Genomic DNA, 13,698 nt, shown 5'->3' on the forward strand with positions numbered 1-13,698 from the left:
GAATGCTTTTTGCTTGTCGGAAGAGTTAAGCCAAGAGCATTTTAGATACTTGTTGTCTAGATTTAGCGGACAATCCAAAAGGAGAATCCATTCAGGGAAAAAAATGTATTGAGCTCTGAGCAAAATAACTACGTTTACTTGCCTTTTTTTTTTTCTTAATTAAAAAAAACTTTTTTCAGCTTGAATGGAAGTCTCTCACACCTTTTGGCCTTTTTACAGCGTTTGAATAAATTACAAGGAAAGAGCTTTAATATTGGATTTATCAATAACAGTTTCTGAGTTTTGTGTTTCAGTAACTGCTAAGATATATTATAGTTTCTGATATCATAGCTTCTTTAGCTCTAATCTTATGCAAATACATTAACAATATAGATCTTTGTTTTTGTTTTTTTTTTTTTTGCACTGATATAATTATTTTGTTACTCACATATAAGCTTTTAGCTCAGACTGGTGAGGGATGCTTATTGGAAATCACTGTTGAAGAAGGATAGAATGTGTAAGATGGTATTTTTTTTATTACAGCAGCATCTAGAGGCTTCATCTGAAACTATAGTTCCCCTGCTAGATACTGTATGAAGACACAGTGAGAGACAGCACCCGCCCTATGCACCTCCCTGCAAAAAACCTGAAACCAACAAAGCCAACAAAACCCAACACTCAAATAACGTTACAGAGCTGACACGCTCCAATTAGAATACACATATCTTGCTGGTGCATATAAAGAAAAGTAAGATCTTTGAAATTACAACATTTTGTTTGTAAGAAGCACAGAGCCTTTTTCCGAGAGCTACATTTTCTAGTCAAGGAGAGCCAATGTCAAAATCTGGTTCAGCTGCAAAGTCTTTCAGGCAGGGCTTCTGACTAGCTTACCATTTCCTAATAGCAGGGGCTTGTAAGGTTGCTATCCCATACACAGGACTCTTCTATGAACTTTTCATTTTGATGACAATTTAGTCAATTTTAAGAAAGTGATATTCATGCAAAAAAACTCTTTCCCTGATTTTAGGATCTGAGAAAGAACTTTGTTTCCATTATTGATTGAGACGACAGACAGTGACATTTTCATGGTGACTATCAAACTAAGAAATTGGACAGATGTGAAAATAATGTTTTACTAGAACTTTTGTCTCCATTGGAGTAATTCATATGAATCATCTTAAAATATTCAGAAATGAATATGGAGATTAAGGACAAAAAAAAATCCTTAGAGATGAGAACTAAAATTTATTACTAAGTTGTGGCAAGAGGTTTGGAATATAAATTATGGGTGTGACTGAAGGATGACATTTAAGTTTGTCATGTAGTTGTAACAGTAGCATAGCTGGGTATAATGGATGTGCATGTGTGCACGTGCAGTGCACCTAAGCCATAAATTTCCTGGTTGGCACAGGATGTCCTCCAGTCAGACATCCGCACAGATTAGACAAGAGGCTGATTTGAAACAACAAATCCAGTTGAGCAATGGGATTGACTGAACTGGTGGCCTTCAAAACAGCATTTGGCTGACTAGTACAGGAACCCTCCAGGTAGTAACCTCAGACTATTCTACAGATCCTACAGGCAGAGCCTGCTGGGCTTGTGCTGATTGGTGCTTTTCTTTGTGTCAATTAAGAACCTGACAATGTCATGAAGATTCTCCTGCAGTCACGGAGTTGTTCCTGCAGCAGAACTGACCAGGTTGCACCTAACTAAAACACTTGCAAATAGTCCAAGGAACCTGTTCCCACAGGCACAAAAAATGGTCACATAGCATACTCTTTTGTACACAGTTCAGAGTAGTGGGTCGTTTCCAAGTGAAGATGCTGCTGCAAGTACCCTTGCAACAGAGACTTCAGTTGCCGCACAGAAAGCAACCATCATGTCTGAGAGAACTGATTCCTAAAGATACTAATAAATTAATTCTCTTTACCAGTCACTCTCTCTATGTCCAACGCCTCTTTACAAAAGACTCGAGTGGAGCTACAACTGCTCCAATGTGGAATTTGCAATCACTACCCACGAACAGAGGCAAAATTAAAAAAACAAAACAAAACACCAAGAAGAGCAAGACAGCATGGAAATAAAATGTTAAAAGGATCAGACCCTGCATGAACTAAAAATATCTGTCTTTCTCCTGATGTCCTTATTTCCCAAGAGAAGATCAGAGTGTATTTGTATAGGTAAAGGAGTACAAGTAGGTATAGAGTGTGTAGATTCAACTAACAAAAATCTTCTGCACAGCCAAAAAATGAAATTTTGTTAGTATAACACTTGGATGTCATGCAAGGATAGAGAGAATGAGATTTCACATTGTACAGCTGCCTGATAGATCAATATGATGGCACGACGTTAACAACCAAGATGCTGTTGCTAACTGTATATATGGATTTTTTTTATGGTTGGTGTATTGAAAGGAATTACTTCCCAAAGTAACTTTAATTTACATAATAAGAAAGGAAAACAGAAAATGGGCCATTTTATGTGAACAGAATCATTGCTGTTCAATCAGATAAAATAATTGTTGTAATTCTGAAATTAATTTGCATTACCTGGATTTGGTTTTCCAGTTTGATATTGTCTTGAATTGAAAAACCTGGAACAATAAACATTTAAACACCAGTAAAAAGTTATGTTCATGTTCTATAGGCTAACAAAGACTAGACAAATGAAATATTTAATTAATGACATTCACACATTTCCTAGAAAGCAGGTCTCTACCAAATTGGCCACAGTCCTGATTATTCACAAACCCCATATATTAAAAGTACTTAGATCAAACTAAGAGTGAAGGAAGCCTTAAGGCAATTTAGTGTTTTACCTAGTTAACCTACCATCAATTCATTAATATTTAATTCAATTCTTTTTGCATTTAGCAGCAATATGCTTTTACTTGTTCAAAAATTATGTTCTAGATAGATGTGAGGAACACTAGATTTTTTTTTATTATTTTTTAAAATCAGATTAAATGAGTTTGGGGTATACAAGATATGATTAAAATTTTGTAAAGCAGCAATTAACAAGTCTATGTAAATTGCAGCATAAATAGAAAATTAACTATGTAAGTCATGGAGTGATGAAGATCTGTCAGATAATTTTAACCATTCTTTTAAAATTTACACGCCAAAAGCTTACTCTTCAATTATTGGTTTAAGTTGAGTGCCGAGATCATCACAGTGAAACCATTTCTCGAAGAGCACATTAGTTGATTCTCCAACATAGTATCTGACAAAGTAAAAATATTAGTCAATCCTTTTATTAAGTAACTGATCGGGCAGTTTCAGTCTATTAAAAAAAAATAACTACTTGATATGTGTGAACATATGTTATTCTCAAGCCTACTGCACTTTATTCTGAAGAACAGTTATTTAGGGAAGCTTTCTGTTTCCCTGATTAGCTGACTGGTAGGTGAGTTGCTCAAACTTCTACTGAGGGCCTTGTAGTTTCGTTGGTCAACCACAGATAAATCACCATATTTCTTTAGCAAATTTTCCAGATTCAATACTAGAAATTGATTGGTGCCATAGTCCCTTGGGACCAAGAGCTCTCACTTTGAATGCATTTACTGCAAAACTAACTGGCCCCAAATACCATTTCCAGCAACTGCTTCCCTGCAGCTATAAGATAAAGGTTCATATTTAAGAGAGTTGGTTTGCATGTTGCTCTTGTATGGACTGACAAGAATACAAGGTGGCTTATGGACTTGTTTGCAAAAGAAACAGATGTTTGGCAGCTTCACAAATTTGGGAAGAGTTGTTTAGCTCACCTCTCTGAAGAGTAACTTAGTGCTTCCCTTGCATTCTTTGATGTCTGTGGAATGGCAAATAGGTCCTACTTTTCTTTTGGATTAAAGTCAGTGTAATGCACGTTGAGGGAAACAAGGCTTATAGGATTATACTGTGCATGTATGTGTATTTGTGTATCCATGTCTATCTTATATATCTATATATATATTACCTAGAAACTTCCTAAGAGCTCCCTGGTTCCTGAAGGTTTGCATAAACAGGTTCCTTGGAAAAGAGTAATGTTATTAATGCCTCCAATATGGAAAAAGCTGTGGTACGAGCACAAGTTTTGAACACAGAGAATGAAGATGTTACAAATGTCTCAGTTGTGAAAAGGCTTTACAGCTGAAAAGGTCTTCACACCTTATTAGGTGCTAAAGAATCCAACTACACAAGTAACATCAAACTTAGTTGTTTCTGTACTTGTTTGCCATAGGATTAAGATTAGCTAGTGCACTTTTCTTATAGTACAAAGCATATAATCATTACTTAGGCTGAAATACCGGGGCAGGCTACTTATTCTTTGCTTGTACAATGACTGGCATGCTGAGGGCTCTGATTTATGACTGAGGCTTCTAGGCATGGTAAATAATGGAATTGTAACATAATATCAGGCCTTAAGTCTGCATATTTCAAAGTTTATTATGACTTTCTCTTGTACAGTCTTTGCAGGTGGCTGGGAGTGAAAAAAGTTTTAGAAGATGAGAGGTTGTTTGTAAAAATATCCATCTCTCCCAGGAGCACACAAAGAGACAATGTAGGTCCAAAAGTATGACATGATGGTTGACTTCCAAAACTGGTGGTTTTGTTCATCATGTCAGTATGAAAACAAGGACACTAAAAACCTGCAAGTGATTTATTTTCAGGCACATGATTAGACATTTTCATTTAAGACTGTGCTTTGTTAATCCAATTATTTTTCCCACCTGCAAAACATATGGTAGCTTTTAGTTTACTTTTTCCCCAAAAGCATGACTACATCGGACTCAAATCTCCATATCTACCTGGGATCCCTAAGAAGCCATTCAGCATCTTTCTAATTCATGCCATTCACAGACTTCATGCAGAAGGTATGTTATTTTACTTAAAGTTACCTAAAGCTACTTAAGTTCCTTTATTAGAAATAGACATTGTTATCTGAATGACTGGACTATTGCTTCTCCTCAAAATACATATTGTTAAGATAATGCAAGCACTCATGATTCACAGACCTGTGCCTAGAAGTGACTAGAAGAACAATGTTTTAAATGAACAGCATTTGTCTTTAGCAGAAAAGGGACAAGTACATAGGTGAACAATGTTTAATCGAACAATATTTGTCTTAAGCTTGGAATCCAACTGGGTGATTATTTGAATGCTCCTTTTCTTAGTTTCTTCTTTTTTTTTATTTAGACTGTTTTTTTTTTGTTTGAATGAAAAAGTATGTATTTTTAGCTCCACATATTTGCAGTCTTCCTTCTCTGAATCTGCCCATGCAACAACCCAAAGTGTAGGCAAAATGACAGAAACTGTACATTATGGGTATTACACTAATACCTATAAACTCCCGTGGATCAGTTTTATCCAGTTAATATCAAAACAGCTTTTCTAACTTGGTTAATGTTACTGTTGTGATTTGCCTTCTTAGACTTCTAAATTGGGTATGACCAGAGGACAAGGTTTAGTCCTCTTCCCAGTGAAATAAAAAGTAAAATTCTCACTTACTCGAAGATGATGTTTTCATCAGGCAATAAAAGCTAGGCAGAGGTGTGTGTACAACGTAGAGCGGTTAATGTTAATAAAATTGACTTTTGTTTCCAGCTTCCCACACACACCCCTAGAAAGCTCCTCATCATCCTTTTGCTTTCAGTGCTTACAAAGCAATTAATGTTCTACTTGCCAGAATTAATAAGTCTTTTTTGATTTGTGTTGTTACAGAACTCTGAGATTTTAAAATTGAAGGTGACAGTTGCAGGCAATACATAAGTAGATAGCTATAACCACAACATGCATTTAAGACACTCCAACATATTCCTTGTTTAACTAAATCAAATGCTAAATGCGATCTCTGTTTATGTGTGTAAAGATAAATAGACGTGTGGATAAAAATAATACAAAATTGCCTGGGTGAATCTGATAAATTATCAGGAAAGTAAAATACAGTGTTATATTGACATGAGAAATTAGTTTGTTACAAATCAGTTTATACTTCACCTGAGCCCATCAATTTCTGTTTTCAGTCTTTTCCTCTCAATCACAAGACCTACAGTGTCTGTGTATCTCTGAGGAGAATGAGGTATCCTAGCAGGTAGGAGGAACATCTGTTCAACAAAAGGGGAAAGCATCAGTGTCAGAAAGTCTTTGTTCTTTGTGTTGTCCTTCCTCTGTCCCCCAGTCTGTAAAGTCCTCTGCTCACTGCCCTACTTTTCCTCTACTCCTCATGTATCCTGTGTTGCTCCTTTACAGCTGTACCCTCTGTGGTATCACAGCCCAGCAGTTCCTGTTTCTTGCTTTCTCAGTGAATGATGATCATTCACTCAGGAATCAGCATCATCTTTATGGCACTCAGGTGCTCTCCTCCTGGTTTGATCACTGCTAGACACAAGTGAAATGAAAATCTAACCAGTTACTCTGGAATTCATAACTTTACTGAAATTTCTCAGTAGCAGAAATGGAAATAAAATGCAAGTTTTTTGTCAGCTCAAGAAGATGTCTAAACTAACCATTGACACTTGTACCCCATTGTATCCCTCCAACACAACAAGCACCTGTGATTGCATTATCAGGACTACTATTCTCTCTAGAAATAATTAAGAAACACGAAGGGGTACATATTCATGCAAGTGACAAAGTGAATAGGCAACATTCTGTTGGGAAAAGTCCATTACTGAAGTTTTAGAATAACCTTTTTCTAGCAGCTATCTGACTATGTAAGAAGGTGCCAAACTGTTCTTCAGCACTACAGATTTCTTATCTGAGTTTGGGGAAGTCATTACAATTTCTCTGTCTGCAAAACGGAGCTAATAATAGTGCCCCACCAAGACTAGTGTCAGCCTTCCCACTAAGGATATTGTGTGCTCTTTTTTGTTAAAGCTTCTAGTGTACGACAAGATATCATCTGGATGTACTTCTGCTGAAGTGTGTGAAGTGTATTACCAGAATCTCACAGTCCATGGGTTTGAAAAATGTAGATCTGTTTTTTTTCACTAAAAATGTCATAATGCTTTTATGACACCAAGCTATTAGATCTAATATGTCTTCCATTATAAAGGCTGGCCCAACTAGATCTAATAATCCTTTCAAAGACTGAGTGCAGTTCAAGCTTGTGACAACAGTAATGAGTGGCATTTGTAGTACATCTAATAATTTGTAGTAACACCAAGTAACACACCTAGTTACACTTTCATTAACAGCAGTGCAATCTGTGCTTTAGCAAGTCTACTACTATAAAGAAAAAAAACTGAGTACAGCTGGATTAATTTTATCCATAAATTGCTCTTTTAAATCTGTTCTGTTATTGTGATGGTTGTAAAGGGTAGCTGTAAGGACCAAAGAAGAAGGCTGAAAGTAGCTGAATATCTTAACATTCTTAGTTCCAGGCAATTTGCTTAATGGTGTGTTTAGGTGAGTGGCCAGTAAATACATGACAGTAGGTAAATAAAAGACAGATCCACTTGAACTCACATGGGAGATTACATGCCATGCAGGGGAATAAGTAATCCTCTCCATATATTCCTGACTATCTGAATGGGTACCCTAAGTGCCTTCTATTGAAATAATGAAACCTTGAACAGTGTATTTTCACTTGCTGTTCATTACATGGAATTTGCTATACTGCATTCAAGATTATTTTTTTATCCTGATGCCTTCACTTGCACAGTGGGGATAAATTGATTTTTAAATACCTCATAAAATATTCATTTAACATATCTATGTATAACAATAACAGATGAAGAACCCTGTTTTACCTCGCCTTCTTGTATGACAACATCTTTTTGTTTCCCATTTTCAATTATCTTCAAACACATATGTCCTTTAACCTGGTAAAAAAGCTGAACAAGAAAATAACATTAGCACAACTACTCCAAAACATTATGTACTCAATATTCTGTATATAAAGGACACAGGTACAAATACATTCCATTGCACTGTCTTTACTCCTGGGAATTACTTTGTCAGGCTGGGACATTATGGTTCAGACATTTACTAATTACACTGTATATAAAGCTTTATTTTGGATGTACCAGGGTCTTCACTACTACAATCAGTCAAATTATGTCCCTATTCCAAATAAGCTCCAAGTATCCACACAAGGGATTTTTGGCTTTTTGCATCTCTAATACAGATTTCTCTTATGGGCATAATTGCCTATTTGAAGCTATTCCGTGTTATTTCCGTGGATAATCTCAAAGCCCAGCAAAAGCTGCTTCTCTTCCTACTGTGTACGTAAAAGGATTGCACTTGAAGCACGTATAAGGACAGAACCACTGAACCCATAATTCTGCCTTCAGTGACCTTTCCATAGCTCTGTTTTCAAAGTAGCTTTGTGGGGGCTCTGAGGTACTTGGACTTAGCCTCATGTTTTGTGGCAAAACTGTGCTATATCATCTGTAAGCAGGTCTCTCTTTTACCGGGAATAAGGGGTATGTTTTCCTTATTTTATATAATACAGAGCAATAATACTTCCAAAAGTCAACTTTAATTTTCTGCCAGGCTTCTAACTGCTTTCCATATTGTTCACCATATCTAGAAATCAGATTAATTCATATAAATGCTAGTGCAGCTGAAATTGTCTGGAAACTGATTAAAAGTTAGAATTGTAATGGAAATAATTTTATTTACAGAAATTCACTATGATTTTTGCAAAATGAACTTAAGTAGGGAAGAGAAGAAATCACCTAAGTATATAAAATCCTCAAACTAAATGTATTCAAATATTAGAAAAGCTTAATCAATTTTTTGAATCAGGATTATTTCCAAACCAGTTTTGAAATATGAATACATGCCCCTAAGAATTTAAGAAACACTATCATGAATGTAAGAAAGGATATGCTGCCAAAGGAATGAAACAGGAGAGAGAACTGAAGATGTACTGGAGAAGAGCTTATGCTGGGAGCTTTTATATGAGTAGAGAGTTTGCCTTGTGCCATGGACATCACCACAGATAAAATATAACTCTTGTCTAGGTGGTCACTTGTGCCAGGCTACTTATCCTCCTTGCACTTCATTTCCCCGTGTTCTTTTCTCATCATTTTCTTTGCTGCTACTGAATGACTGCCTAAAATGTTGTAGTAGCCCTCAGTAGAGAACACATCAGGCAAGGCTAACTAAAAATTGACAACATAAAGTGATTTCAGTGGGGAAATGATCCCACCTTCATCTCAAAAAAAGACTCATCTAAGACTGTAAGATCCTGATGGATGATTACACGTGTCATTGGTAACACGGCACTGGTAATGCTAAAATTGAAAGATCCATTTTGAAATGTTGAGCTTTTGAATGCTATCTTCCCTAGAACTACTGAGGGAGCTATTACTGAACACACACAGAGAGAACATGTAGATGAGGGAAAGGACAAAGGAGGCAGAATTTTATTCTGCTTGCGACCATGAATCATATGGCTAAACAAACTTTCTGATAACGAAAGACTGGAGGGGGAAAGAGGGCATCCAGTTCAGTAGCTGACCATCACAGTCATAAGGAAAGATTCTGAACGTGAAATTGAACATGAATTGTTTTGCAATGGGAAAGGAGGAATGAGGTGGGCTACACATTATTAATAAAAGTTTTTTTCTGACTGAAGTTAAATAGTACCCTTCACTGTAAATTATGGTCTATTCTTCAAAACTTCTTTTTGAAAAATGTCTGAGTGCTTCAGTCATCCATAAATCATCTGATGTGATTAATGCAAGTGGCAGTAATTATTGAATCTACTGCTGTGCTTATGTTATACCTTGAGCTTTTATCAAGAAAACTGTCAACTGTTTAATATCTCAGTGATTTACAGTCCATGCCCACTTTACAGGACAGTTTGGCAATACAGTATTGTATGGTATTTTTGGTGGAATGTTATCTTTTTCTAAATGTTGACTGAGCTTTGCATTCTGGGCAAATCTAACCTCTTCCTAGGTATCTCCTGGAAAAATCAAGGCCTGAGTAAGGACTTACTGGTATGTCTGGGGGTGTGTGCCCACACATATGTGCATGTACGTGCATACACAAACGTGTGCATATTTAGATAAGAGATTAAGTCAGTATAGTTCATGCCACCTGAAAATATAAGATTTCCTAGTTGGTCATTTTTTACTAGAATAATCTGGGATCCATTCTCCACAGTAGTACTGAAAACTGAGGAAATGTGCACCATTCTCACACTATTAGCCTGTTATTAATGACAAGGTCTCTTGTTACATGTAAACTATATATAGATACTTGCAGAAAAGCCTGGATTTGTACAGTGCTGCTGCATAATGGGTCAAGATTGGACACAGATTTGTCTTTTTGGGTGAAGAATGTGTCCAAAGTGAGAAACAAAGGTGGTTCACCAGTCTTTTTATCCCTTTTGCTACTAAATGTGCTTATTTGTTGGCTTCTTTTTAACATTGTTTTTATACCACCTCCTTTTCTACCTTTCATTTTTCTAGACTTTTGCCTTTCATTTAGCTTTCCTGCTCACTATGTGGGATCTCATTACACTTACACTAAAAAAAATCTCTTCCTAACCCAACCTCTAGAAGTTATGAGCCATCAAGAAGTCATTCTTTACTCTAAGCATAACATTTTTTCATAACATTACTCAATATGTTAAAAAAACTGCATATTATACCTATGAAAACTAAACTGAAAGCTCCGTAAGATTTAGAGTTTATGTATTTACTTATTATTCCTTAGTCTGCTTCACCCTTCTTGATGGTTCTTCAAACCTGGTAGTATCGTGTTAAGCTGCAGTGAAAGGCAGCATCACCAGTGCTGAATCATTGTCAAGTCTGTAAAGGCATATTTCACTCAATTATGCAGACTCTTAAAATAAATTATGCAGGCATTTGTGGAGATGATAGGTGGAGATGCAGAAAGATGGGAGTTCAATGTTCCCGTCAGCAGAAGCATCACTGAAGCTGTTTGTCCTAGGAATTCATTTCAATAGAGTAGTAGAGAAAAGAGCAGTATCTTCCCCACCACACTGATGTGGTGACAATTGTATTGCTCCTTCATCGTAGTAGGGGTATCCTGGCAGACTGAAGAAGGAAGCACGTAGTAGAGGAAGAACACAGTATTTCTAAACGTTTTGCATAGGCCAATTGAAAAACAAGTCTCTATGTACAGTGATGCATGTAATTGAATTTAGTTCCACCTTTGATATCAAACTCTGCCTAGATGTGGGAGCCCAGAGCTGAAAGCTTTATAGCTGAGAGCTAATTCACAAACCTCTAAAGACATCTGCAATATGCAGTGTACTTTGAGTAATGACTGCTTTGGAAAGTGGAATTTAGGATTGCTCAGTCATTTCTGGGATTAGGCTCTGATTTGGCATATCCTGTCTTGTACTCCTTGTCAGATTGCTAAGTACTAAATTAATTTGCAGGACAAATAAAATTCTGGCGTAGGAGTAGAGCCGGAGTGTTCTCCAGACTTCAGCAGTGACTGATCTATTTGAGCACAGAAAACCAATTTCCTCCTTCATCACAAGGTTTTTCACCCACCAGAAATCTTGAAGGCAAATAAATGAGGATGGTAGAGAAAACTATATTGTGGGTTTTGAGTTTATTTTTTTTCCCTCTGCTCATTTACATGTCATCTGTGAAACTAGCCAAAACTTATCCCAACAATTTTACACAGCAAACTTATTTCTGAAGACAAAATCTCTTTCTGATGAAAAAAAATCACCACTCTTATTACTTTATAATAGGAGCTTTGTTTCTAAGTAAAATGTTCAAGAAGTTTTCACCAGATAAATGTGGGGGTGTTTAAATGTAAAGAAACAAAAAGGTTTCTCTTGATTTACTGCCACTCATGTTCTATTTGGGAGAGAAGCACCACAAAACTACACTCAGTAATGCTGACCTAGCACGTTCTTTCCTCTCCTCCTTAAGTATACAGTATCCCCACACAATGCAAAGGGACAATCAAGCTGCTAGGGAAGACTCTCTCAAAAGCATGCTGCCTAGAGAGCAGCACATGCTAGAATAACGGGTCAGGCTTCATTTAAGCAGGTAGTTCGTCAGAAACTGGAGACATGTCTTATTTGTGGTGTGTGCGTGAGAGGCCAAAAAAGAGAAAACAAAACTCAGGTTAGAAAACTCAGATGAGCTGTGGCAAATGTGACCTCAAATCTGTATCATGTTTCAGAGAAAGATGTTACAATATCTCAATCAAGATTGTTTAAATATGCTAGAAGAAGCTGAAGAGATTGGCCAAGATGGTCAAAGGAGAAGGAGTTTCTGTTCTGAGAGTCCTCTTCTGGACTTCAGTGTAAGGGCTCTGATCTGCAACAGCACTTAGGTGGCTGTATCCATAGGAAATAGCACAGATGTAGAGTGCCTAAGCCTAGGGTAAAATACACATAGCACAAAGAGAAGCAAGGCTTTTAAAACCAAACAGAATATTGTGCCAATGCAGATGTGTTGCAGGTGGTAGATGACAGGCTGATTTGAATTACTCTGCGTGGAACTGTGCTGTTTTATGTAGATAAATATCAGAATATAAATTGTTAAGAAATCAAAGTCGGCTAGTTGAGATTCTGTTTAAGTGGTAGACTAAAGTGGGTAAAGAGATAGGAGCCTATTTTTGTGATCCTAGGTTCAGCTGCTAGCATATCTCACTTTCCCCCGAAGCAATCTATGTAATGCAGTAAATAAAATCCAAAACTCGTTTTACCATAGCTAAGCTGTGTTATGATCACGGTTTTTATCTGTCATCAGCTCTCTCCAAAACATACCATCCCCTTCAGTTTTCACTTACCTTATTTCTTGGAAGTTATTTGAAGAATTTATAAGATTAGGTTTTACCCCAAACACCTCAGGCTTTGTGATGTCAAAACTCACAAATGCTGCCATATGATGAAAAGTTCAGGAGACAAAACCTATGTCCGGGACTCTTCCTTGGTACCTGGAATGCACCTGCTATCCTTGTAGCCATGAGGTGTTGAGCAGCATGTCAGCAGGGGCTCCAAAGAAGCTTTCAGCAGTCTCATCAAGTTGACTACACGAGAATTGTAGTCACTAGTCCATGTAATCCAAAGCTTCCTTGACAAGTGGGGTACACTGGAATAGTGATTCATATGAAAACCTAACAAAACCAGCTATATAGCACACATGCTTTCCTTTTAGAGCACTTCAGTGCACTTTAAGAAAGTTTTGTCTGAATAGCTATATAGGTGCACTCTCACAGCTGTTGTTTTGCCACCTTTCAACAGAAGATGCATTTACCAAAGCAATTCAGTTTCATTTTGAGAATGAGTCTCATTTAGAGACAGAGAACATCTGACTAGATGTTTGTTGACTCTGTCTCTGTTCTGATTGAGAAGGGTGCAAGGGGGGAACTTAACAGTTAAAAACAGGAAAAAGAATGATATGACATGGTGATAAATTCAATCATAAGAACGTGAATGGCTTATGTCTTGTAAGGTGCAGCTTCATTTGTCTCCTTATAAAACCTCTCCAATGGAAAACAATGTCTCAGATATGAGACAGTCCTCTGCAGAAGGATGGCAATTAAGTAGTCTGCAGAAAATTGGGAAGGAAGTGAAGCAGTACAGACAAAACTAAGAAAGAAGAAAATGTTGATATGCACATTTAGGAAACTCCTTCTTGCTGTGAGGAGAAAATAAATTATATGAAACTTGCTGCCATTTTAGCCTAAACAAACATTCAGGAGACAATCCTAAAAGCTTTGAAGAGAGTCCAAATCAAGTCTCCAGTTTTTCTTATAATTAACCAGTCATAACTGACCTTCCCAACAC

At 36.9% G+C, this 13,698-nt stretch overlaps 1 protein-coding gene across 2 annotated transcripts in view; it reads right to left on the reverse strand.

The window, feature by feature from the left end:
* Positions 1–13,698, reverse strand: part of HAAO (3-hydroxyanthranilate 3,4-dioxygenase) — a 36,519-nt gene that overhangs the window by 16,243 nt on the left and 6,578 nt on the right. For both annotated transcript variants that reach the window (XM_054062960.1, XM_009559454.2), the window contains exons 3-6: positions 7,709–7,792; positions 5,955–6,061; positions 3,112–3,201; positions 2,529–2,572 (exon numbers count right to left, since the gene is read on the reverse strand). In XM_054062960.1, the coding sequence (XP_053918935.1) occupies positions 2,529–2,572; positions 3,112–3,201; positions 5,955–6,061; positions 7,709–7,792 (325 nt within the window). The remainder of the gene's footprint in view (positions 1–2,528; positions 2,573–3,111; positions 3,202–5,954; positions 6,062–7,708; positions 7,793–13,698) is intronic.

Source organism: Cuculus canorus, chromosome 3 (genome assembly GCF_017976375.1).
Source record: "Cuculus canorus isolate bCucCan1 chromosome 3, bCucCan1.pri, whole genome shotgun sequence".
In the NCBI taxonomy this organism is placed as follows: Eukaryota; Metazoa; Chordata; class Aves; order Cuculiformes; family Cuculidae; genus Cuculus; species Cuculus canorus.